Raw genomic sequence first — 22462 nt, forward strand, 5'->3', positions numbered from 1 at the left:
GACTCAACGCTTCCACCACCGCTGAGGAGAGATGGAGAGACCCTCAGCACGCTCTGCCCTGGAGCACCATGCCCTTGGGGGGACCTTCAAGGGGAGAAGAAGGAGTGGGGACCCCCCTCGCTGCCGCGGCTGCCCCGTGCTCACACCACGCTGGGCCCCGTGCCCAGAACATCGTGTTCCCGGTCGCGTGATTGAACCACACGATCGTGTTTCCTCTTGAAGTTTTGCAAAAGTACTTCACTAAGGCAGGTCTGCGTGGGTTGTGATGGGCTCCTGGGAAAGCTGGGGGCCAGGACTGGCCCAGGTGGGTGAGCTCACTGCATCACTCAACCCAGCCCCATGGGGACCACCGAATCCCCCCCACTACCTGCCCCTATGTTGGGGTGAGCACAGCACCTCCTCCTCCTCACAAGCTGCCATCAGCCTCTCGCCAGCGCTGAACTGCACCTGCTGCCAACAGGAAACTTAAGAGGCAACTTTTAAATTTATTTATTGCCACGTGTGGTACTGTTGAATGGCCGGGCACTTCCTCCACACCTGAGTCTCTATGGAGGCTGGAGTATTTCTCTCTGGCACATTAACAGCCGTGCCCACCTGCGGCGTGAGCCTTACCAAACCCTCAGCAGCGAAGACAAACAGAGCAGCCAGGGCTCCAGAAGGAAAGGAACGGTTTTCTTTCACTCTTTTTCCATTGTAGTTGATTAGGGGAGGGACTACTGTGACCTCAGAAGTCAAAAGTAGCTTGGGTCCGACCCTCGGTGCAGCACACGCCGTGCCGTGTCTCAGCACCCACCCTCAGGATGCCCTGGCCTCTCCCCACCACCACCTGCCAGCGTGGCCACTGCCCTCCCTCGGACCCCGGCCACAGCCCTCTGTGGTTGCCACCACCCCACTCTTCTCACTGAGAAGTGCTTTCCCACCCACGCGTTGAACAGAGATGGTGACCAATGCTAACACAGCACTATTGACATACACAAACTCTGCGACTAAAGCCACAGCCTGACTTCATGAGGTTTATTACAGGGTTTATTAGACAGAGCTTCTTCACAGTGGAGAGTCGGGGAGGGAGGACAGCCAGGGATTCTTTGTTCCTTCCTAATTTTGACACTATAAAGTGGCTCAGGAAGTGCCAAACTGAGCACGGTGATGGCAGCCATTGGGCTCACTCGGTTTCTGCGTCGCTGTCGGGACCGAGGATGTCGAGGGGCTGGACACGCAGCGAGTCGTAGTTGGGCGGGGGGGTGCCGGGCTCGGGGGGCAGCGCCTCATCCCTGGGGAGGCCCCCTCCATCCTCGTGCTGGAAGCCCAGGTTGGTGTGAGCCTCCACCAGCTCCGACACCGTCGGGGGCGCATCGGGGTACCGTGCCTGTGCCCGCTTCTGCTTCAGGCCTTTGCACCAGCTGATCACGTTAATAATGGTGATCCACAGCGAGTCGATGATGATTTCCCCAAACTCAATGAGGCACAGCACTGAGCCCCCCATCCAGAACCCAAACTGGCCTCCCAGGCTCGACAGCAGCCAGACGATCTGTGGGGAGAAGGGCAGAGTGAGCCGGGGTGGTGGAGCCCGGTCCCTGATCAGCCCCCAGGGATCGCCCCGTCTGCTGGAGCTTGGTGCTGCCCCTGGGACCTGCCATGGGGTGCTCCCTGGTGCTGCTTCTCAGTGACCTGCCCCGCACTGGCAATTTAGGGATGGGAGGTGGCACTCACCGTCGTGGCGGCAGACTCTGAGATGGTGCGGTAGTTGTACTCCTGGAAGTAGATGTTCAGCTTGATGATCCCGTTTCTGTAAGGGAGAGATGGCAGCTCAGCACAGGGACCGACAGGCCACAGGCACCCCGTGCCTCTGCTCCCAGGGCTGCCCACAGCAAGGGCTGGCACAGCCTGGCCAGAGCTGCTCACGGGTGTCCCCTCAAACTTCTGCCGGGCACGTGGAAGAACTTAAAAAGTGCCACTGGCTGCAAAGGGGAGAGATCCAGTTCTGAAGTTCTTCCTGAAGAAGCACTTGGGCACCTGGAAGCTTCTTTGGAGCTGTTTGCTTTTTTTTTTCCCAACTGCCCTGGTGGGTCTAGAGGGGCCATCACCCCTCCTTGGTGCTCTGCACCTCATGTTCCTGGGTGCACACACACAATGGCTGCGTCACAACAGACCACGTTACAGGAGGCTTAATGTGTACAGGTCAGCCAATAGCTGTGAAACCGTTTCCTGCTTCTGTAGGCTTTGCTTTTCCTTGGGGAAAAAACCCTCCTCTTTTTCCCCTAATTCAGGGTTTAGGTTCTCAGCAGTTACCCTAATTTTTGTGCCCCCCCCCTGCTGCCGCTGCTGTTGGCAGATTCAGAGAAGTATGAAGGGATGAACGTTACAATCCAGGAGCTGGACCCTGGCAGTTCATAGCTCAAGAGCTTTCAGGCTCCTACACGTAACCGATTCGAGGGGCTGCAGTTGATGTCGATTTTAACTTAACTGCATGTTTGAGTTTGTCTGACCCAGTTTGTCACTCTGGAGAGCAGAGGATATGCATGAAGTGCATACCATGTTTGTTTTATGTATCTTCCAGGGAAACATGCACCAAATCTTGTCCTTCCTTTGGATTAGCACACGTGTGCTCTGGCCCATCGCCAGGGTTCATGTTAATCTAATGTTAACAGGCTCAATAGAGGAGATAAAGTGGTTGTTCCTTTCTCTTACCTGTCCAGAGTCACATTTGTTGACATATCCCTTTCATAAGACAGAATATGGAAAATCCAGTCCTGGGAAAACAAAATTTATTCAGAACCAAGCAGAAGCATCCTCTCTGGGTACCAGCTGGGGCAGGAACCCAAGGGAGTTACAAGGGAGATGCAGGTGTTGGTGCAAGACCCCTGGAGAGGAGACACCACTGTGGAGATGTCCCTCCTCCTGTCCTCGGGCACCAGTGTTTGTTTGAAAATGTGTAATTTAGCGAAGAGGCACTTGCTACCTGGACATTAGCTCTGAAAATACCGGGTGATTCACATGGCTAAGAACAGGTAGTTACTAATGAATGTTTCAAAACAAGAAATCAGTGTTACCTCCGAAGCTTCCGAGGGCCAGTCTGCCATGGAGATGGTCATCTTATACTGCGTGTCGCTGGAGAGAGGAAAGGAGAGCGTTGGTACAGAAGTTTCCCCTCCTCTGAAGTCACTGGAACTTCAGTTCTCATGCAGAAAAGCAGCCCCGTGTGATTTGCTGCCATTTCAGAAAGGTCAGACTTGATGGGAGACGAAAGGCAGGATCCCCTCCACCTTTACAGCTGCCAGAAATGCCGCAGGTACTTACTTGCATGTTTCCTTACAAGAGTCAATACAAATCTGCCTGTGTCTTATACTTGATCTCAGCGATGAATAGCAATATGCTGTTTGGCAAAAACAAAAAAATCAAAGCATCTGTTTAGATGCTTGCTGGATTATATTGATTTCATTTAATAAAATAAATACTTAGGTATAAGCCTGCTCCACAGGTTTGCTCTCTCCCCCTCTAACCTTTCTCTCCTTGAGAAACTCAGGCAAAGTGGCCAGAGAATTTAATAATAAATTAAAAATTCATTTTAATTTCCCTCAGGCAGTTTCTATAGAGTCACCTTGCCTGGTGTCAGTGTTTTTGGCACAGCCCTGCCCAGCTGCAGGGGCAGGAGGGTGGCTGCTGCTGGAGCTGCCTGTGCAGAACCATGCTGTGCCCTCTGCTCGCCCGGGGAACACCATCATCCCCCACCATGCTCATCCTCACGGGAGCTTCTGCTCCGGCCAGCTTGTCTCTAAACTCTTCAGGCACGGAGGCCTGGAGCATCTCCCCTTTTTATCTTCCTTTAATACCCAGAGGCTCCCGTTGCCTTCCCCGGCTGGAGGCAGCCGTCCTGGAGAGACCTGCCCTGGGGCAGTGCAGAAGCTGAGGCCCCTCGGCCTGTGGCCAGGACCAATATTTCACCCCTTCTCCCCAACAATGACCCCAACGGCCATGGGGAGTCCGTGCACAGGCCAAAAACCATTCGCCTGTTGCATTGCCTTCCCCGGCTGGAGGCAGCCATCCTGGAGAGACCAGTGCGGAAGCTGAGGCCCCTCGGCCCATGGCCAGGACCAATATTTCACCCCGTCTCCCCAGCAATGACCCCAATGGCCACGGGGAGTCTGTGCACAGGCCAAAAACCATTCGCCTGTTGCATTTACAATGGCACCAAAGCTCATGTCTGCTCCCGCCCCTCCTGCCTGCCAGGACCCCAGGAAGGGGCTGCAATGAGTGGTGTTCATGTTCTTACCCCAACCTGGGTTATCTTCGTTATTGCAATAATTTACCCCTTCAGGTAAAGGAAACATATAGTGACCGCATCCACAGATTTCAATCATGTGATTTTGGAAACAAGAGCGCAGGCAAGCCTGAAAAAGGGAAGAGGGAGCTGCTTAGACGTGGGCTGAACCCCCCCTGCCTGTATCTGTGCTGCCAGAGTCCACGCTGGCTATGAGAATTACTCGGCTCCAAGGTATTTTCTCTCTTTAGCATTGAACTGAGGATTTTGTGGCTGCTCACAGAGAAGGCTGAAGCCACAGAGGGAGTGGGTGCTGCCAGAGCCCATCCCTATGGGATGGTGTCATCCCATCCCATCCCATCCCTGCACGAGGGCATGATCCCATCCTCTGGTGTGCATCAAGCATCCCAGGTAACACTGCTGGCTCTGGAAGCCCAGCACAAGTCACACTGACTTCACAACAGTGAGAGGAGGCGGGTGGATAAGCTGCTGCGTGTGGAGATGCACAGCAGTTAGGGTTTTCTTTATGATGCATTTTTAATGCTGCTCTTCCAGATTTTAAGGTACATCCCAGTTGTGAGCTGCCTGTGGGTAAGTCATCTCGCAGGAGCAGAAGGGAACTCAGTCCCTGCTCCCAGTCGCACAAGAAATTGCTCATTTCTTAACAATTTAGGGCTTCGTGGAAGTAATACTAAGTTTCCAAAAAGGAATAAAAATGTTCTTTTACACCCATAGAAGCTGCTGTTGTCTCCAGGCTTTTATGGCATACCAAAAAAGGCTTGGTTTCCACTTTAAAGCTGGGACTCTCAAAATACTTCAACATAAAGAGCAGGTTTTAGAAATCTGAATTATCCTATTTGTGCATCTGCTTCTCTCCTTGAAAGGGTTGCAGCCGCAGCTTCGGCAGCCTGCGAGCCGGGCTGCAGCGCTGCCATTAGCTCAGCCAGGCATGAAGTTAATCATCTGAGATTGGAGTGGGATTCTGGATGAACCAGTGCACAAAGCAATAACAAAGTCTATGAAAAGATAATTAAATTTAACAGCTCCAGCTAGGTAGAACAACCAGAGAATTTCTGTGTGATACAAAACGCTTACAGAGTTCACTGCAATCAGGGAGGGAGGGAAAAGCCTGATTTTGCTGAGAGGTCTCTGAAGTGACGTGAATTATGTGGACATAGAACCCCGGTCAGCATTTAGCAACTTTTAAGATATAATGCAATCATTTCAAGTATTTGCTGAAACGTTATACAAGCACCTTAAAAAGTAGGGTAAAGTAGTTCAATTGTTATCATTATATAAAGGCAGAAATATAAAAAAACCACTGCTAAGACCAAAGCCCTCCCGCTTGTCTGGGGTGTACTCTTCAGGCTTTTGGAAATAACCCCCAAAACGGTTTTGATGTTTTCCTTATTGCCAGATCTCACCCTCCAGAAATGCATCTCCCTTATGGTATAGCCTGTTACAAATTAATTAGTGCTTAATGTTTATACTGTATTTTTTTACAGATTCAAGGTTTACACACACTCAACTTTCTCATCCCAATTTTAAAGTGAAGAAAAGGCAAAGGTCTGGCTTCATTTCCTATGCAAAGCAGACAGGCATTTTCAGGGTGAAAAAATGACTTAAAGAGAAAAGGATTAAAAAGAGGAGTGTTCAGGAGAGGAAACCCTCCTGTATCTTCCTCTCCTGTCAGGGATAAATATTACTTGTGTACACAAAATACAAGCTGCTTTCCAAACCTGGGGCTACTGAGTGTTCAGACTCGAGTGCTGATTTATTACCAGAAAAGAAGGTTCCTGTACTTGGGTTATGCATTTACAATGGCACCAAAGCTCATGTCTGCTCCCGCCCCTCCTGCCTGCCAGGACCCCAGGAAGGGGCTGCAATGAGTGGTGTTCATGTTCTTACCCCAACCTGGGTTATCTTCGTTATTGCAATAATTTACCCCTTCAGGTAAAGGAAACATATAGTGACCGCATCCACAGATTTCAATCATGTGATTTTGGAAACAAGAGCGCAGGCAAGCCTGAAAAAGGGAAGAGGGAGCTGCTTAGACGTGGGCTGAACCCCCCCTGCCTGTATCTGTGCTGCCAGAGTCCACGCTGGCTATGAGAATTACTCGGCTCCAAGGTATTTTCTCTCTTTAGCATTGAACTGAGGATTTTGTGGCTGCTCACAGAGAAGGCTGAAGCCACAGAGGGAGTGGGTGCTGCCAGAGCCCATCCCTATGGGATGGTGTCATCCCATCCCATCCCATCCCTGCACGAGGGCATGATCCCATCCTCTGGTGTGCATCAAGCATCCCAGGTAACACTGCTGGCTCTGGAAGCCCAGCACAAGTCACACTGACTTCACAACAGTGAGAGGAGGCGGGTGGATAAGCTGCTGCGTGTGGAGATGCACAGCAGTTAGGGTTTTCTTTATGATGCATTTTTAATGCTGCTCTTCCAGATTTTAAGGTACATCCCAGTTGTGAGCTGCCTGTGGGTAAGTCATCTCGCAGGAGCAGAAGGGAACTCAGTCCCTGCTCCCAGTCGCACAAGAAATTGCTCATTTCTTAACAATTTAGGGCTTCGTGGAAGTAATACTAAGTTTCCAAAAAGGAATAAAAATGTTCTTTTACACCCATAGAAGCTGCTGTTGTCTCCAGGCTTTTATGGCATACCAAAAAAGGCTTGGTTTCCACTTTAAAGCTGGGACTCTCAAAATACTTCAACATAAAGAGCAGGTTTTAGAAATCTGAATTATCCTATTTGTGCATCTGCTTCTCTCCTTGAAAGGGTTGCAGCCGCAGCTTCGGCAGCCTGCGAGCCGGGCTGCAGCGCTGCCATTAGCTCAGCCAGGCATGAAGTTAATCATCTGAGATTGGAGTGGGATTCTGGATGAACCAGTGCACAAAGCAATAACAAAGTCTATGAAAAGATAATTAAATTTAACAGCTCCAGCTAGGTAGAACAACCAGAGAATTTCTGTGTGATACAAAACGCTTACAGAGTTCACTGCAATCAGGGAGGGAGGGAAAAGCCTGATTTTGCTGAGAGGTCTCTGAAGTGACGTGAATTATGTGGACATAGAACCCCGGTCAGCATTTAGCAACTTTTAAGATATAATGCAATCATTTCAAGTATTTGCTGAAACGTTATACAAGCACCTTAAAAAGTAGGGTAAAGTAGTTCAATTGTTATCATTATATAAAGGCAGAAATATAAAAAAACCACTGCTAAGACCAAAGCCCTCCCGCTTGTCTGGGGTGTACTCTTCAGGCTTTTGGAAATAACCCCCAAAACGGTTTTGATGTTTTCCTTATTGCCAGATCCCTCCAGAAATGCATCTCCCTTATGGTATAGCCTTACAAATTAATTAGTGCTTAATGTTTACACTGTATTTTTTTACAAATTCAAGGTTTACACACACTCAACTTTCTCAGTTACAAATTAATTAGTGCTTAATGTTTATACTGTATTTTTTTACAGATTCAAGGTTTACACACACTCAACTTTCTCATCCCAATTTTAAAGTGAAGAAAAGGCAAAGGTCTGGCTTCATTTCCTATGCAAAGCAGGCAGGCATTTTGAGGGTGAAAAAATGACTTAAAGAGAAAAGGATTAAAAAGAGGAGTGTTCAGGAGAGGAAACCCTCCTGTATCTTCCTCTCCTGTCAGGGATAAATATTACTTGTGTACACAAAATACAAGCTGCTTTCCAAACCTGGGGCTACTGAGTGTTCAGACTCGAGTGCTGATTTATTACCAGAAAAGAAGGTTCCTGTACTTGGGTTATGCTTTCTACTTCATCACTGCTGATGCTCCGGTAATCCTGCACGCTAGTCAAAGATTTTAACTGCCTTGATGATGTTTCCTAAACATCCTTGTTTGATTTAAAAAAAAAAAAAAAAAAGGTGTTTTACCTGTATGGAATAGGAAGTATTATATTGGCTGTAGAGGTTTTTCACGGGGACATCAGACCCGTTCATGGTGCAGTCGCTGTAGGGATAGCCCATCCGTTCCAGTTCATCCTGAAAGGAAACCAGAATAGCAAACTTCATTAGCTAATGCTCTTCCCCAGGTCCCTGGTGCCTGTTTTCTAGAGACTCCGTAATTCCTGTATTCCCTGCTGGCTTTGAAAAAAAAAATTGAATCACAGGCTGCAGAGCTGAATGAGATGCAGCCCCTTCCCCAGGGCCGGATGGTGGCAGATGAGGGTGTTGAAGAGCAGTATGTTTTAGCAAGGCACCTTCTGACATGCTAAAGGAAGAGAGAACAAAGAGAGAACAATGACCCGAGCTCAATATTTTGGCTTCAATAAAGCACTTTGCCAGGACAGTTACATAAAAGTCTCCATAAACTGTTCCAGCCCGCAGCTAGCGTTTACCTCGACTCTTTTGGTTTGAGCCAGTTCAGCCAAGACTTAAAACAAACTTGGTTGCGGTCCCATCAGATAACATTATTCTCAGACAATCTGCTCTAGAGGAATGCCACACATACCACCAACACGCCGATGGAGGTTTCCGTCCCGGCCATTGCATAGATACCCTGATCCTTAAGGAAGGGGAAGCTCTTCTGTTGATGCAGCATGAGCCTGGCCCCAGCAGCAGATGACAGGTAGGGGATGTAGTCCTGCTGGCTGATGTCCAGAATTAACTTCAGCCCTGGAAGACCAGAAAAAACCACTCAGAACAGGAATTGTATCGAAATGCGACTCTTTGGATAAAAAGTTGAGTCTATTCTCTTCTCTCTATGCACAGAAACCTCTGTTCCTTGAGGAAGGTCTGGCTGTCACAGCAGCCTTGCATGTGTGTGAACACACACGGTGGCGAATGCACAGGATGGGAATATCTGATTGAATATTCACACATTGCCTCAGATATTTCAGCTATCCAGATGTTGCACTTCTGCAAAATAACCTCTGGAGTCACGTTACTTGTTTCTATGTGGCACATTTCCCTTTCGGGGGTTTATCCGCTCCTGGAAAGGGTACTCCCTGCTGTAGTGCTCCCAAGACACAGAAACTATAAATCTGTTATATCTGACAGAAACGGCTACTGAGAGACAGAATAATTCCCAGCGCTTCTGCTCCTGGAGCTCCTTCCTCCTCCGCAGAGCTCTCACTCACCAAACTCGGCTCCAGGGTTGGAAGAATTCAAAGCCTCTTCATCCATGCCCCAGTTAAAGATGTAGCAGTTACCGTGGTCTGGGTGATAGATTTGAGTGAAATTCCTGGAAGAATCAAGCACATAAAAATGTGACTCTCAGGCAGGACTAAAGGGTTATGAAAGAATTACTCTGGTGGGACTGGTGCTTGGTGGGTAAGTCTGGGATTCACTTAAAATTGCTTCGCCTGTTGAATGCCTGTATAGAAATTTCAGCTGACATAATTTCAATCAATCTGCTGTTGGAAAAAAAAAAAGCTAAGCAAGGTAGTGCTGTGTGCTGAGACACAGCCACTGGGGACAGCGCTTTGTCGGAATGGAAAGGAATCATCTGTCACACAGATGAGACAGAAATAATTGCTTGATCTGAGCTGTGGTAACAGGTTTTGGCTGGTGTTATATCTCGTTCTTTGATAATAATTTCTCTGTTGCTCTCTTAGCAGACGGGGCAGCCCGGGGTGCTGCTGCGCACTCATGTTTCTCAAAACTGGGTATATAAATTTAGAGATCACAAGAAATAACGATGGCTAAAATGCATTTCTCAGAGTCTTGTGTAAAAAGGGGGGAGGAGGGGGTTGTAACTGGGGGCTGCACTGCTGTGCTGGGGTACCCTGACACAGCACCTTGGGCTGGCAGCTGGTTATCACTAAATCCCATGGGAAGGTCCCAAGGATGCTCTTTCTCTCAGAATCACAGAATCACAGAATTATCTAGGTTGGAAGAGACCCTCGGGATCATCAAGTCCAGCCATCTACCCTACTCTAAAGTTCTCCCCTACACCATATCCCCCAACACCACATCTAAATGGTTCTTAAACACAGCCAGGGATGGTGACTCAATCACCTCCCTGGGCAGCCTATTCCAATGCCCGACCACTCTCTCCGTGAAGAATTGTTTCCTATGTCCAGTCTAAACCTACCCTGGCGCAACTTGAAGCCATTACCCCTTGTCCTGTCATCTGTAACTTGGGAGAAGAGACCAACCTCCGCCTCTCTACACCCTCCTTTCAGGTAGTTGTAGAGAGGAATGTCGATATGTCATGAGCAAAACGGCCCAGCCAAAACTAAAACTCAAGCCAGCACTATCCCAACATAACCCGTTTCATCCATGATCACATCCAGAAACCCTCTGGGAAATGTTAAAGATCAGCAGAAATCTCTTTATTAACTGATATATACCTTAAAAAGAGAAAAGAGAAAAGGCTGTGATGCCTCGAGCACCCTGTACTGTTCCTGATGGGATAGAAAAGGGCAGGGAGCTCGGTATGTACCTACTTGTAGTTGCAGGGTTCGGCCCCATAGAGACACGCCAGGATCATGTCTTCTGCCTGGTAGCCCATCCTGATTCTCTCTTGCAGCGGGACCTTGGAGAGGATGCTGGTGGACTGCAGGATGTACCACTCGGTCACCGCCTGCGCCGCGCTGGTGAAGTTCCTGTAGGTGCAGTTGTCGGAGCCCTGATGGCTGCACTGGGGACACACAGCAGGTGGGTCTGAGCCCGTCCTGTGGGGGGGGACCACAGGAGGGACATACGGTGTGCACCCCCTCTCCCCCTGTGGGCTCGGCTTGGTGCCAGCCCTGCCTGCTGCTCCCGGGGGAATGAAGGAGGTAGGGCCAGATGGGACCTGCAGAGCCAGCTGTCACATCTGGATGTGCTTGCAGATGGGTCCCTCTCCAGGGAGATTTCCCAGCTGGGCAGATTTTCCATCGGTCCTTAAGCTTACAGAAAATGCCACTTTTTGGCCAATTCTTTAAGGCTGGAGTTGCCCCAGCTTCCAAGGTCTGCTCAGGCAGGGTCTTTGAAGCCTCTGTGTGGGGTTATGAGACCACCACGTGCCTCTGCACTGAGGACCATGACAGGAAAGGGGCAGGGGCAGCAGCCACAGTCTCTCCTCAGAATTTTGGGTGCTGGACCCAAGGAAAAGGTGAAGGGGACAAGGAGCCTGTGTGGAGCACCTCTGCCCTGGCTGCGTTGGAGAACCCCAGAGGATGTACAGCATTGTCCTCTGCTCTGCGGGCAGACTCCACTGACCAACGCTGTACACAGCTTGGTTACTGCCCACTGCCATCCAGTCGATATGTCATGAGCAAAACGGCCCAGCCAAAACTAAAACTCAAGCCAGCACTATCCCAACATAACCCGTTTCATCCATGATCACATCCAGAAACCCTCTGGGAAATGTTAAAGATCAGCAGAAATCTCTTTATTAACTGATATATACCTTAAAAAGAGAAAAGAGAAAAGGCTGTGATGCCTCGAGCACCCTGTACTGTTCCTGATGGGATAGAAAAGGGCAGGGAGCTCGGTATGTACCTACTTGTAGTTGCAGGGTTCGGCCCCATAGAGACACGCCAGGATCATGTCTTCTGCCTGGTAGCCCATCCTGATTCTCTCTTGCAGCGGGACCTTGGAGAGGATGCTGGTGGACTGCAGGATGTACCACTCGGTCACCGCCTGCGCCGCGCTGGTGAAGTTCCTGTAGGTGCAGTTGTCGGAGCCCTGATGGCTGCACTGGGGACACACAGCAGGTGGGTCTGAGCCCGTCCTGTGGGGGGGGACCACAGGAGGGACATACGGTGTGCACCCCCTCTCCCCCTGTGGGCTCGGCTTGGTGCCAGCCCTGCCTGCTGCTCCCGGGGGAATGAAGGAGGTAGGGCCAGATGGGACCTGCAGAGCCAGCTGTCACATCTGGATGTGCTTGCAGATGGGTCCCTCTCCAGGGAGATTTCCCAGCTGGGCAGATTTTCCATCGGTCCTTAAGCTTACAGAAAATGCCACTTTTTGGCCAATTCTTTAAGGCTGGAGTTGCCCCAGCTTCCAAGGTCTGCTCAGGCAGGGTCTTTGAAGCCTCTGTGTGGGGTTATGAGACCACCACGTGCCTCTGCACTGAGGACCATGACAGGAAAGGGGCAGGGGCAGCAGCCACAGTCTCTCCTCAGAATTTTGGGTGCTGGACCCAAGGAAAAGGTGAAGGGGACAAGGAGCCTGTGTGGAGCACCTCTGCCCTGGCTGCGTTGGAGAACCCCAGAGGATGTACAGCATTGTCCTCTGCTCTGCGGGCAGACTCCACTGACCAACGCTGTACACAGCTTGGTTACTGCCCACTGCCACACAGTGTTTCCAGCATCTCTCTCAGCAGAGGCTGGTGGACCTGCTGGCAGGATCTGCTTGTTCCCCTGATACAGTGCTGGGCTGCTACACCTTGTCAGTCCCTTTTTCCATGAGGCACCTGCTGACCATACTGATATTGTGCAGCTCCCTAAAATTCATCACAGTCTAACTTAACAAGCCTCCTTGCTGGGTTTCCTTTCATTTAGGGAAGTATATTTAGGGTATGAACCTGCTGCAGGCCCCATATGTAGAAATCCAGCAGCTTCAGCTGGGTGTCTGGCTGTGTGTTCTGCAGGGGATCAGACGCCCCTCTGAATTTTAAAAGATCTTAAAATACTTCTGTGTTCCTTGCTCAAAAGACAAAGCAAACAGCTCTGTAGCACTGAAATAACACGCCATTAACTTGTGAACTGCCCATGGGCTCCATCTGCCCTGTACCAAGCACCGGTGCAGCCGGACCAGAGCCCTGAGGCAGAGGGACCATGGGCAGCTGGTGGGGAAGATCTCCACGGAGCATCCCTGCTGGAGCATCCCACACTGCCCATCCCTCACCCATCACCAACTGCCTCCCGCAGGACCCCTCTCACCAGCTTCACACGCCATTAACTTGTGAACTGTCCGTGGGCTCCATCTGCCCTGTACCGAGCACCGGTGCAGCCGGACCAGAGCCCTGAGGCAGAGGGACCATGGGCAGCTGGTGGGGAAGAGACACCAATCTCCACGGCGCATACCTGTTGGAGCATCCCACACCGCCCATCCCTCACCCGTCACCAACTGCCTCCCGCAGGACCCCTCTCACCAGCTTCACTGCCAGCTTGTACTTCTTTTCTTCTGACGTCGCGTTGGCCGGGGCAGATGGAGGAGCCGTTTGGTTGCCCGCAGTGGTCTCGTTGCCCACAGCTGTTTCATTGCCCACAGCGGTTTGGTTGCCCGCAATGGTTTGGTTGCCCACAGTGGTTTCATTGCCTGTAGTGGTTTGGTTGCCAGCAATGGTTTGGTTGCCTTCAGGGCTTTTTTTGCTCTCAAAGATGTCCAAGATGATGGGGTTGTCTTTGTCGTGCTCATCGATGAGGACTAGGGGTATCTGGTGCCAGAGCTCCAAGTCGAGTGGTGGGGAGATGTTCTCGCTGCTGTTCCCCTGTGTGGGCTGCAGGATCCTCTCCAGCGCCGCTTCAATGAGCCTGTCCAGTTCTTTCAGCAGATGCTTCACCTTTGAGTATCTGCAGGACAAAGAGCAGTTACCAGGTGGTGTCAAGGCGGTGGGGATACGCAGAAGCTCGTCTGCCGCTCCACTGGCCTGGACCTTCCTGGGCACCTTGGACTGCTGCCTAAAGATGTACTGGAGAACGACAGGAGCCTCCATGCAGAGCACAGCCAGCTCAGGCATGGGCTTCCCAGTAGTCTCCAACGGGGTGGAAAACCAGCAGGAGGACAAACAGAGAGTGCTGTGGTGGTGAACAACGTTCTGTCAGTCAGAACCCAATTGGTTGTACTTCAGTAATTCACTGTAGTTTATGCCAAACAGCTGCAGCAAGCAGAGAGAAAAAGAACCAGATGTGCTGGTCGAGAGCATCTTGCCTTGAGCTACACTATTGCATGGATATTTGGAATATCCATGGCTACAATACTGCGTGGAAATTTGAAGCAACTCTAACACAAATCAGTCACTCCTCTGAAATTACAATCGAGTTATATCTCCTGTGTGCTGGTCGAGAGCATCTTGCCTTGGGCTACACTATTGCATGGATATTTGGAATATCCATGGCTACAATACTGCGTGGAAATTTGAAGCAACTCTAACACAAATCAGTCACTCCTCTGAAATTACAATCGAGTTATATCACCACAGCTCCCAGCAGATCCCACTGTTTAACCAGCTCTTAATGGCCAGAGTGTGGGCGATAAGAGGTGCGTTCACAGCGAGGAAGGAGGAAGAAAGGGATTGTGGGGAAAGATCAAGGGACTGATTTTCGTAGTGACAAGCGAGCTGAACTTCGAGTTTTCCCTGAGCCAGGGAGAGTTTGCAGGGAGGCAATAACCATCATTAGATTAACTGATACAGTAAGGAAAACCAGGCAAACTCACAGTCACATGAACCCTCCTCTGGACCTGAGCCGTTCACCCTCATTTTGTTCTCCTTTATTTGGTTTTCAGTGCCACTTTGTGAGTCAAAGGATCATTTTTATTGATGTTCCCAATGTGATATCTGAGACAGGAACGGACCCGCACTACCTTATGCCAGCAATATCCCTGAGGGTGTTAACGCACGACTGGGTAAATCAGGCAAAGAAAAACTTACTTGAAAGGGTTGGCATTGCAGACCGTGACTGCCGGGAACTTCATGGTCTTAAAGCCAATGGAGAGAGATGACGTGACGTTATAGGAGAGGTAGGTGTTGATGAGGATACCCCACTGCCAGAAGACCAGAGATGCGAAGAGCAACGTTAGGAAGAACCAGATTAATTTCTTTTTCGGCCCCTCTTTGATGATGCGCTTCGGGCCGTGGGTGTTGGTGTTGTCGCAGTACCAGACCAGCAACTCCTTGTAGGTGTAGCCAGGGCCCTTCTGCAGGCGGTGCAGAGCCCGAATGAAGTACTTCTTCAGGTTCATGCTGCTGCCTGCAGGTGGGAGAAAAGACGTCAAACATTTTGAGAGGCGGTGTTTGTATTACGTCCCGTGCACTTGTATCATCAGCAAAGCAAAGCTGGAGTAGTTATGTGATGGTACCACCATGGTTTAGTAAGCCAGGAGAAACTCAGAGCAGATGTTCTGAAGGGTCACACTGTGGCAGTGGAAGGACATGGAGGCCCTCACCTCCTGAGAGAGTACCAGGGAGAGGTTTGTGCTTTGCAGTTCCAACAGTGGTAGATGTTTTCATCACATCCCTTCTGGGGTCTGTTCTGGCCTCATGCGAATTAAGTGACATGGACCTGCTGGATGTGGCTGTGCCTTCAGTGTCATACTGAGGACTGCCACCCGGGCCCTGCAGATGTTTCAGTAAACAACAAGACAACTTTTTAGGAAGTTAGTGTTTTGTGTGCAAGCTGGTATATCTCTAACATCATCTGAAACCTTTGCCAACACTAGATGGACCAAGCAGTACACACACGAGCTGGTTTCAGGCAGAATTCAGGCTAACAGTGTTTAGGTTTCAAGCTAATACTGGGCTTAAGACAATTTTTCTTAAAAATAAGAAGTATTACAGTGCGCCAGGCTATCAGAGAGGGCAGAAGAAGTGGACCTGGGACCAGCAGCACCTTTCCCAGGACCAGGAATGCTGCTCGGTGCTGCTGCTCTCCAGGGGAAGGAAAACGGATTGTTGTTTTTTTTCACCAAATTCCTTTGTCTTTCAGATACTATCGGTATGCTTCCACGGCACATGTGAGGGATGCTGCATATTTTACATTCATATTGTGAGTAAATAGAACATTTTGTGCTGCTATTTTAAGGTGAGAATTTGTGTTACTAAATCTTAATATCCTGAGGCAGAATTTCAAAACAAACCCGAGTCGGCTGCTTGGAACATTTTTCAGATTTAAGCTGCAGGAGAACAGAATTAAAGATTAATGCTGCGTGTAACTCAGCATCCTAGAAGAAAGAGTGCTGAAATAATGCAGCGATATTTCAATAATGAGCCGTACTCAGCAATGCAGAAACTAGATTAACATGGAATTACTCGTAGATCGACTACCGAAGGTACAAAAGGAAGCTGAAGGGTGTGCACAGACCTCTTGGGGAGTGGGAGCAACTGTGTCCTTCTTATTTTTCAAAAAATAATTTAAAAGACCCAAAAACCTAATACCAGTTCATTGATTTATTGGCCACATCTGCAAAATCTCCTCAGTAGTATATACAGTTTGATAAAAACATAAAAAAAATAGATTTTGTGATGCCTCACTCCATGACACAAAGAGAGACGGTGATTTTCATTGCACACCCTATTGCATGTGATGTCAGATGCAGCCTAACACCATGAGGTCTCCATGGGAGAGTGCTTTGGAAAGAAGAAATTCCAGATCCGAGGGCAGGCTCTACTCTTGGGTAAAAGCCTTTTGTTCTCCAAGGAACGTGTTTCCTGGGACTTGGACCTCAAGAACCTTATGGCCCTCCCAGACCCCTGACCCACCAGCTCATCGTTGGCTCATCCTCCGTGAGCTCATGCCACGGAGTTTCCCACGCCCAGCTGCCTGCAGAAGGATTTATTCACAGGAGCAGCTTACATTGCATCAGATGCTCACTGCCTTTTGGGCAGGACTACAGTGAAATCAGGAGGAGCACTCTTAGCCTCTGCTTAGTTACCTGTGGCTGAAGGGAAGACGTGAAACACACACACCCCACCATTCTGCCTGAGCCTTCTGCTGCCGGGTGTGAACACAAACCCATCTCAAGGCACAGCCCCAGGACAGTGTCGGCAAAATACATGTAAGTCCTGAGAGACCAGCAAGGCAAACTAGTAAATATTTTCTGCCTTTAAAGAAATCCAATAAAAGATTTAGATTAGATTAAAATTTAAAACACACCTACACTGCACTGGGCAAAATCCAGCCCGGCTGGACCTGACTGGCCACATGCCCTGCAGCCTCTGTTTGCTCGGCTGCTGATGGACCTCACCAGCCAAGCATGGAGCGTGGGCTCCTACTGAGAGGCTGAGACCTGCCATGGGGGGATCCCAGTTTGTCCTATAGATCTGTGTGGGCTGCTCATCAACCTGACGTTGCTGGAAGAAGTTATTGTTTCTTTTTAAATTGTTTCCTGAGGCTGAATTTTAGCTTTTATTTTCCCTGATGGCAACGATGAGACTCACACCTGTAGGTTGAGGAGCACACGGGGAGTAAAAGCGTTGCTCTCATATCCATACATAGGGGTAAAGATAAAGACACTGAATGGCTAATTTTGAGGCTGCTTTTTCTTTGTTCACAGCTTTGCAGGAGTCATCGACACACTTGTTCTCCACCTTGAATTCATTTCCATTTAACCACCTAACCTGAGAGTGCTCTTTGCAAAGTCACAGTGTGACTGCCAGCGGTAACAAGGGGAAGATGCTGTGCTTGGAAAGGAAAACCAGCTCCAAGTCACTTTTAAGAAAAGATTGGAGTGCCTTCTAGCTCGCTTTATCTCTTCACCTCAACAACCGTAAAAGCACCGTGTTAAAGCGCAGCATTTTCACATTTTTAAGTTAGATTCAGGCCACACTGTGGAAAATAAGGCTAAACTAGTTTTTAGATATGTTTTAAACTGATTCAGAATGTTTTTTCCCCAATGTCAAAGCTACTGGATCTGTTCTTTGCAAGCACTGCTGTGTCCCATGTCCCCACGGGACACCCGCCAGCAGGAGCACAGGCACGGGGGCAGGGATGGGGACAGGGTCAGCTGGAAGAGCATCCTCAGGCAGGGTGCCTGCAGAATCCCCACCCTGCCGTGAAAACACACAGATCCCAAAATTAAGAAACCAAGCTAGCAAAGGTGTGCTGGCAATACAGCCAAGCAGACAGTCACAGGTCTCGCAGGGGACATCTTAACGCGGCAGCAGGGTGAGGGACTCAGGTTTACTCTTCCTTTAGGCATAAGCTGTGCTTTTAAACAGGTCATTTTATAAAATAAATGACATTAAGTAAAAGCTGCGCTTGGCCATAGTTGGATGACTTTTTTGCAATCTTTTTTCATCAGTTTCATATTTTTCTTCTTACCTTTATTCCCAGAGCGTTTCCAAACAGACTTTTTGTTTCTTTCTCACTGCTGAAAGCCACTCTGTGTGAGGTGCCTTGCCCAGTCGGAAGACAAAACCCCTGTTATGGAGGGGCTGCAGAGGCTCAGTGCTTGGATGCTGTAGCTATTCGGAGGGGATTTGGTACCAGTTTTGGAGCCTGTCCTGCTCTCCCCCATCAACGGGCTGTACCTGGAAGAAAGAAGAGACAAATGAGGGATGACAAGACCCACCCTTCATCAGTACAGAGACAACCATCACCCCTTCCCAAAACCCTCTCCAGAGAAAGAGAGCGGAGTCTGTGGTGGGACAGGAGCTGAGGAGGGGATCAGGGCTGGGGGCTCAGAAGGTGCTTCCCCCTTGATGGACAGACAGCCCAGCTCCTGCTGGTCCGTGGCATGCAGGGCAGTCTCAGGGTTACAAAAACCCATCCCTGCTGCCACAGCGTGTGATGCTCGAGGGCCTGGACATTTGGCAGCTCCCAGCTGCCGCTCACTGGTTTTATTTCTTGTTTGGCTGCTCCACTTCCAAGGCCCCGGCCAGGGAAGGGGCACACGTGCCCGTTAGGCTCCCTCACTCCTCTTTTTCCTTTGCATTTTTCATTGTTGCACTGCTCTGTTTGCAGAACTGGTCTTTGCCATGCAGATAAGAACTGACTTTGTCTCCTTTGCAGATGGTCCCAGGGAACCACCACTGCTTCCTTTGCCACCTCCCCACTGCTGTGCTTTGCTCTGGGCTGCCCCTCGTCCGCACAGTGGTGTCATCTAAAACGACTGTCAGGAGCCGATTCTAGGGACACGAGACCCCTGGGGTGCACAGGGTGCCACGTACCCCCCTCCCGGCAGTACTCGCATCCCAGTGGTGACCAAAGCAGTCCTAAAAGCAACCTGCTCCTGGTTCTAACGTGGTTTGCATTGTGCTGCGAAGGAGGTTGTCCTCACCTTCCCCCAGCAGCCAGGAGTTCAGCCCTGCATCATCCCAGCATCATCCCAGGTGAAACTCCTCCACCTCACAGGTGAGATCAGACTCCCACGTTACGAAATGATCGTGTTGACTGTGTTGAATCTCCTCTGGGGTTTTCCTAGGGCAATTGCCACTTAAAAGAAATAAAGACCTATGCAAAACTCAGCACACTTCTGGAAGCTCCAGGGTGGTACGTCAGCTGCAAAACCACTCCAGCACTACTGGGTGTGATACTGCAGTTACTCAGTACTTTCTCTACTGGGACACACAACAGTCACTCCTCTTTGATCACATGCTGCTCATCTGCCACCTCCTCCAGCACCTGATGATTTGGTTTTCCTAGAGAAGACATTCATGCTATGTTGCGGTATTTTTGCAAATTGGAGGAAATGTTTTTATTAACGTCACCGGTTTACAGTTGAAAAAGAAGCGGAGCAGTAACGTGTCGGTGGGCAATGAAAGCCCTTCCCGAGCCCGGGGTCACAGGGTGCCCAGCAGATGCTTTGCTTTGCTGTTGTGTGTGACAAGAGAGCGGCGGCCACTCGCAGCCACCGGCTCAGACACCCGTGGCCACCCCAAACCAGGCAGGCGCCTCCGGGTCTCTACTCCCGACAGGCACGTGTAGGGCACTCAGAGAGTATTTACAGTCTGGAAGTTTAGATAGCACTTGCCTGACTCTGTGCTGTATGTTAGATGCTCCATCCCTTCTTCCCCTGCCTGTGTCTCCCGTGGTGTTCCTGTCTCTCAGGATGATGACAAGCCTGACTCCCTCATGTGCCAATAAAGTCACATTGCTGAGAGTTAACTCTGCAGCTTGTGGAATGAACAACGTGAATCCTGGACCAAAAGAGGACTAAAACCCCCCAGCAGCTCCCTCCCTACCCACAGATCTCTTATTCTGCAGTAAGGCCCGTGTCCCGGAGAGGGAGCATCCTCTGCCCTCCCCCGGGAGGCAGCAGCCTGGGGTGGATGCCGCATTTCCCACAAATCTTCAGCAAGCCGCGGTTTGCTTCCACACCTTTTAGCAGGGAGATTAAAGAAAACCCTGTGTAAACAGAGGTTAAATAAGAACAGCTACACCGGGCTGCACGCAGAATACCTGACTGGCCCGAAAACCTGCACCGCTGTTGCAAAAGCAAGCAGAGATCGGATGACTCCAGCTCTGTATCAGTGCAGAAAGGCACCATGACCCAGCTGAAGTTTTACATTCCAGTTCTCCCCCTCCAAAATAATAATAATAATAAAAAAATACGTGTCGGCAAAGGACTTCCCTTATTTTTCTCCCTCTATAAACATGGCTTAAAAACGCATCCGCCAGGGCAAAAAGCAGGGGGAAAAGAAACTGTAATAATATTTAAATGGTGGCATTTTGTCTAACTCACACAGGTCCTGCCCCACCGAGCCGGTCCCTTCGGGCGGATGCCCGCGGGCATCCCTCCGGCGGCCGCTCGGGGCCGAAGGGACCGACGGACCCTGAGCCTCGGAGCCGAAGGGACTGATCGGCCGCGACCCCTCTCCCCCTCCCCGGGGTTCGCCCCCGGTCCCCCCGGTTCCCCCGTACCTGCCTCCGGCGCCGCTCCGGCAGCGCTCCCCGCCGAGAGCGGGACCGGCCCCGCCGCCTCCCCCGCCCCGGTCCCGCCCCATCCCGCCCCTTGTCATTGCAAGACGGTGCATCCAAACCCTCCCTCCCTTCGCCTGGAGTCGCTCCCACTTGGGTCGGGGCTCGTCCACCTTTCCGCTGAAGTTTTGCTTTGATTTTCCCCCAGCAATTTTAATTTTCTCCTAATGGCCCCCCCACCCCACCTAAAGAATTGCAGCCGCTTCTGCTGCTCCTATCCTGGTCCTACAAAGACCGTGGGACACAGGAGGCGTGGGGTTACAGCAGCACAAATCTCCCCGTGAGATCTCCTCCATCCCACTGCTAGGAGATGAGCACCTGTTCTTGGGATTTCTAATTTTTTTTTTCTCCCAAAAAAAGGAAAGTCCTATTAGAATGGCAGAGAGGAGGAAAGGAGCGCTTGGGTCATAGCTGGGATGTGGCAGTCACTTGGAAGGTGCAGGGAGACTTTCCCAGCAGGACCAGGTCTTGTGGCCACTGCCCTGAGCCCTGAGCTGTGGCAGCTTGCTGTGTGCTTCTCAGTCTGGATTGAAATGCCCCAGGACATCACGTCCCTGCTCTGGCTTCCCTCGTGCCAACCATCACCCTTGACAGGCCTTGGACACAGGCGAAATAACTGCAGGTGAACTGCACTAGTATTTTGAAACGGTTTTGTCATCCTTCTTTTTAAAAGATTTTATATTTTTGTAGAGATTTTTTTTTTTTCCCAGGAGGAAAGGAGCGCTTGGGTCGTAGCTGGGATGTGGACAGTTGCTTGGAAGATGCAGGGAGACTTTTCCAGCGGGACCAGGTCTTGTGGCCACTGCCCTGAGCCCTGTGCTGAGGCAGCTTGCTGTGTGCTTCTCAGTCTGGATTGAAATGCCCCAGGACATCACGTCCCTGCTCTGGCTTCCCTCGTGCCAACCATCACCCTTGACAGGCCTTGGACACGGGTGAAATAACTGCAGGTGAACTGCACTAGTATTTTGAAACGGTTTTGTCATCCTTCTTTTTAAAAGATTTTATATTTTTGTAGAGATTTTTTTTTTTTCCTAAAAAAAAGTCCCCCAGAGCAGCTGTGTTTACTATCAAGACTGCTGCTGGGCACGTTTTCCTGGCGGTGTTTTGTACACCGTGTGTCTTTCAAGTGTGGACTATAGAAGATGTTGATGCTTAAATAGAAAGGGTAAAACTCTGCCTCGGTGGCAGTGGCAGCATGAACCTGAAAGGTGACGATCTCTCCCCAAGAAAAATGAGCTCTGCTTCCATAAAACTATGAGGGAATTAAAGGACTAAGCAGCTCTTCTACTTGCTTCTGAGGATGGGATGCGAGTGGCTCAGATGGAGCTGGGTGCCCTCACAAACAGCCCCGTAGCCTGATTGTCTGTGATTTTCACAGTGGTTAGCATGCCCTAAGTCATTTTATGACTTAATCTCAGTCTTGTGTGTCTTGCACACTGATTCGTGTTGATCACATAATTATCCCACAGGATAATATCTCCAGGGCTGGAGAGATGCCCACCACCACCCCAATTTTCTGTATTTTCCTAGACTGGGGCCAGCGCACCGCACGCCTGCTGTGGGGTGGGATCCCTGAACCCAACACTACTGTACAAACACGGTTTACAGGCAACACCTTGAGCATCTTGAGTGACTGTGGGAGACGTTAAACTCCTCACAA

The 22462-nt window shown here is 50.1% G+C and overlaps 1 protein-coding gene across 1 annotated transcript; it reads right to left on the reverse strand.

The window, feature by feature from the left end:
- Positions 1-987: 987 nt before the first annotated feature.
- On the reverse strand, positions 988-20807 carry SCNN1B (sodium channel, non voltage gated 1 beta subunit). Its single transcript, XM_014936155.1, has 14 exons — positions 20746-20807; positions 18205-18413; positions 14817-15135; positions 13317-13737; positions 11724-11917; positions 9370-9473; positions 8742-8905; positions 8165-8272; positions 6167-6284; positions 3298-3373; positions 3051-3108; positions 2689-2750; positions 1711-1786; positions 988-1528 (listed from the first exon to the last, which is right to left on the reverse strand). Exons 3-14 carry the CDS (start codon positions 15125-15127, stop codon positions 1163-1165), a joined length of 2058 nt encoding a protein of 685 aa, XP_014791641.1. The 5' UTR covers positions 15128-15135; positions 18205-18413; positions 20746-20807; the 3' UTR covers positions 988-1162.
- Positions 20808-22462: the final 1655 nt, after the last annotated feature.

This window comes from Calidris pugnax, unplaced genomic scaffold (assembly GCF_001431845.1).
Source record: "Calidris pugnax isolate Ruff unplaced genomic scaffold, ASM143184v1 scaffold17, whole genome shotgun sequence".
NCBI classification, from domain to species: Eukaryota; Metazoa; Chordata; class Aves; order Charadriiformes; family Scolopacidae; genus Calidris; species Calidris pugnax.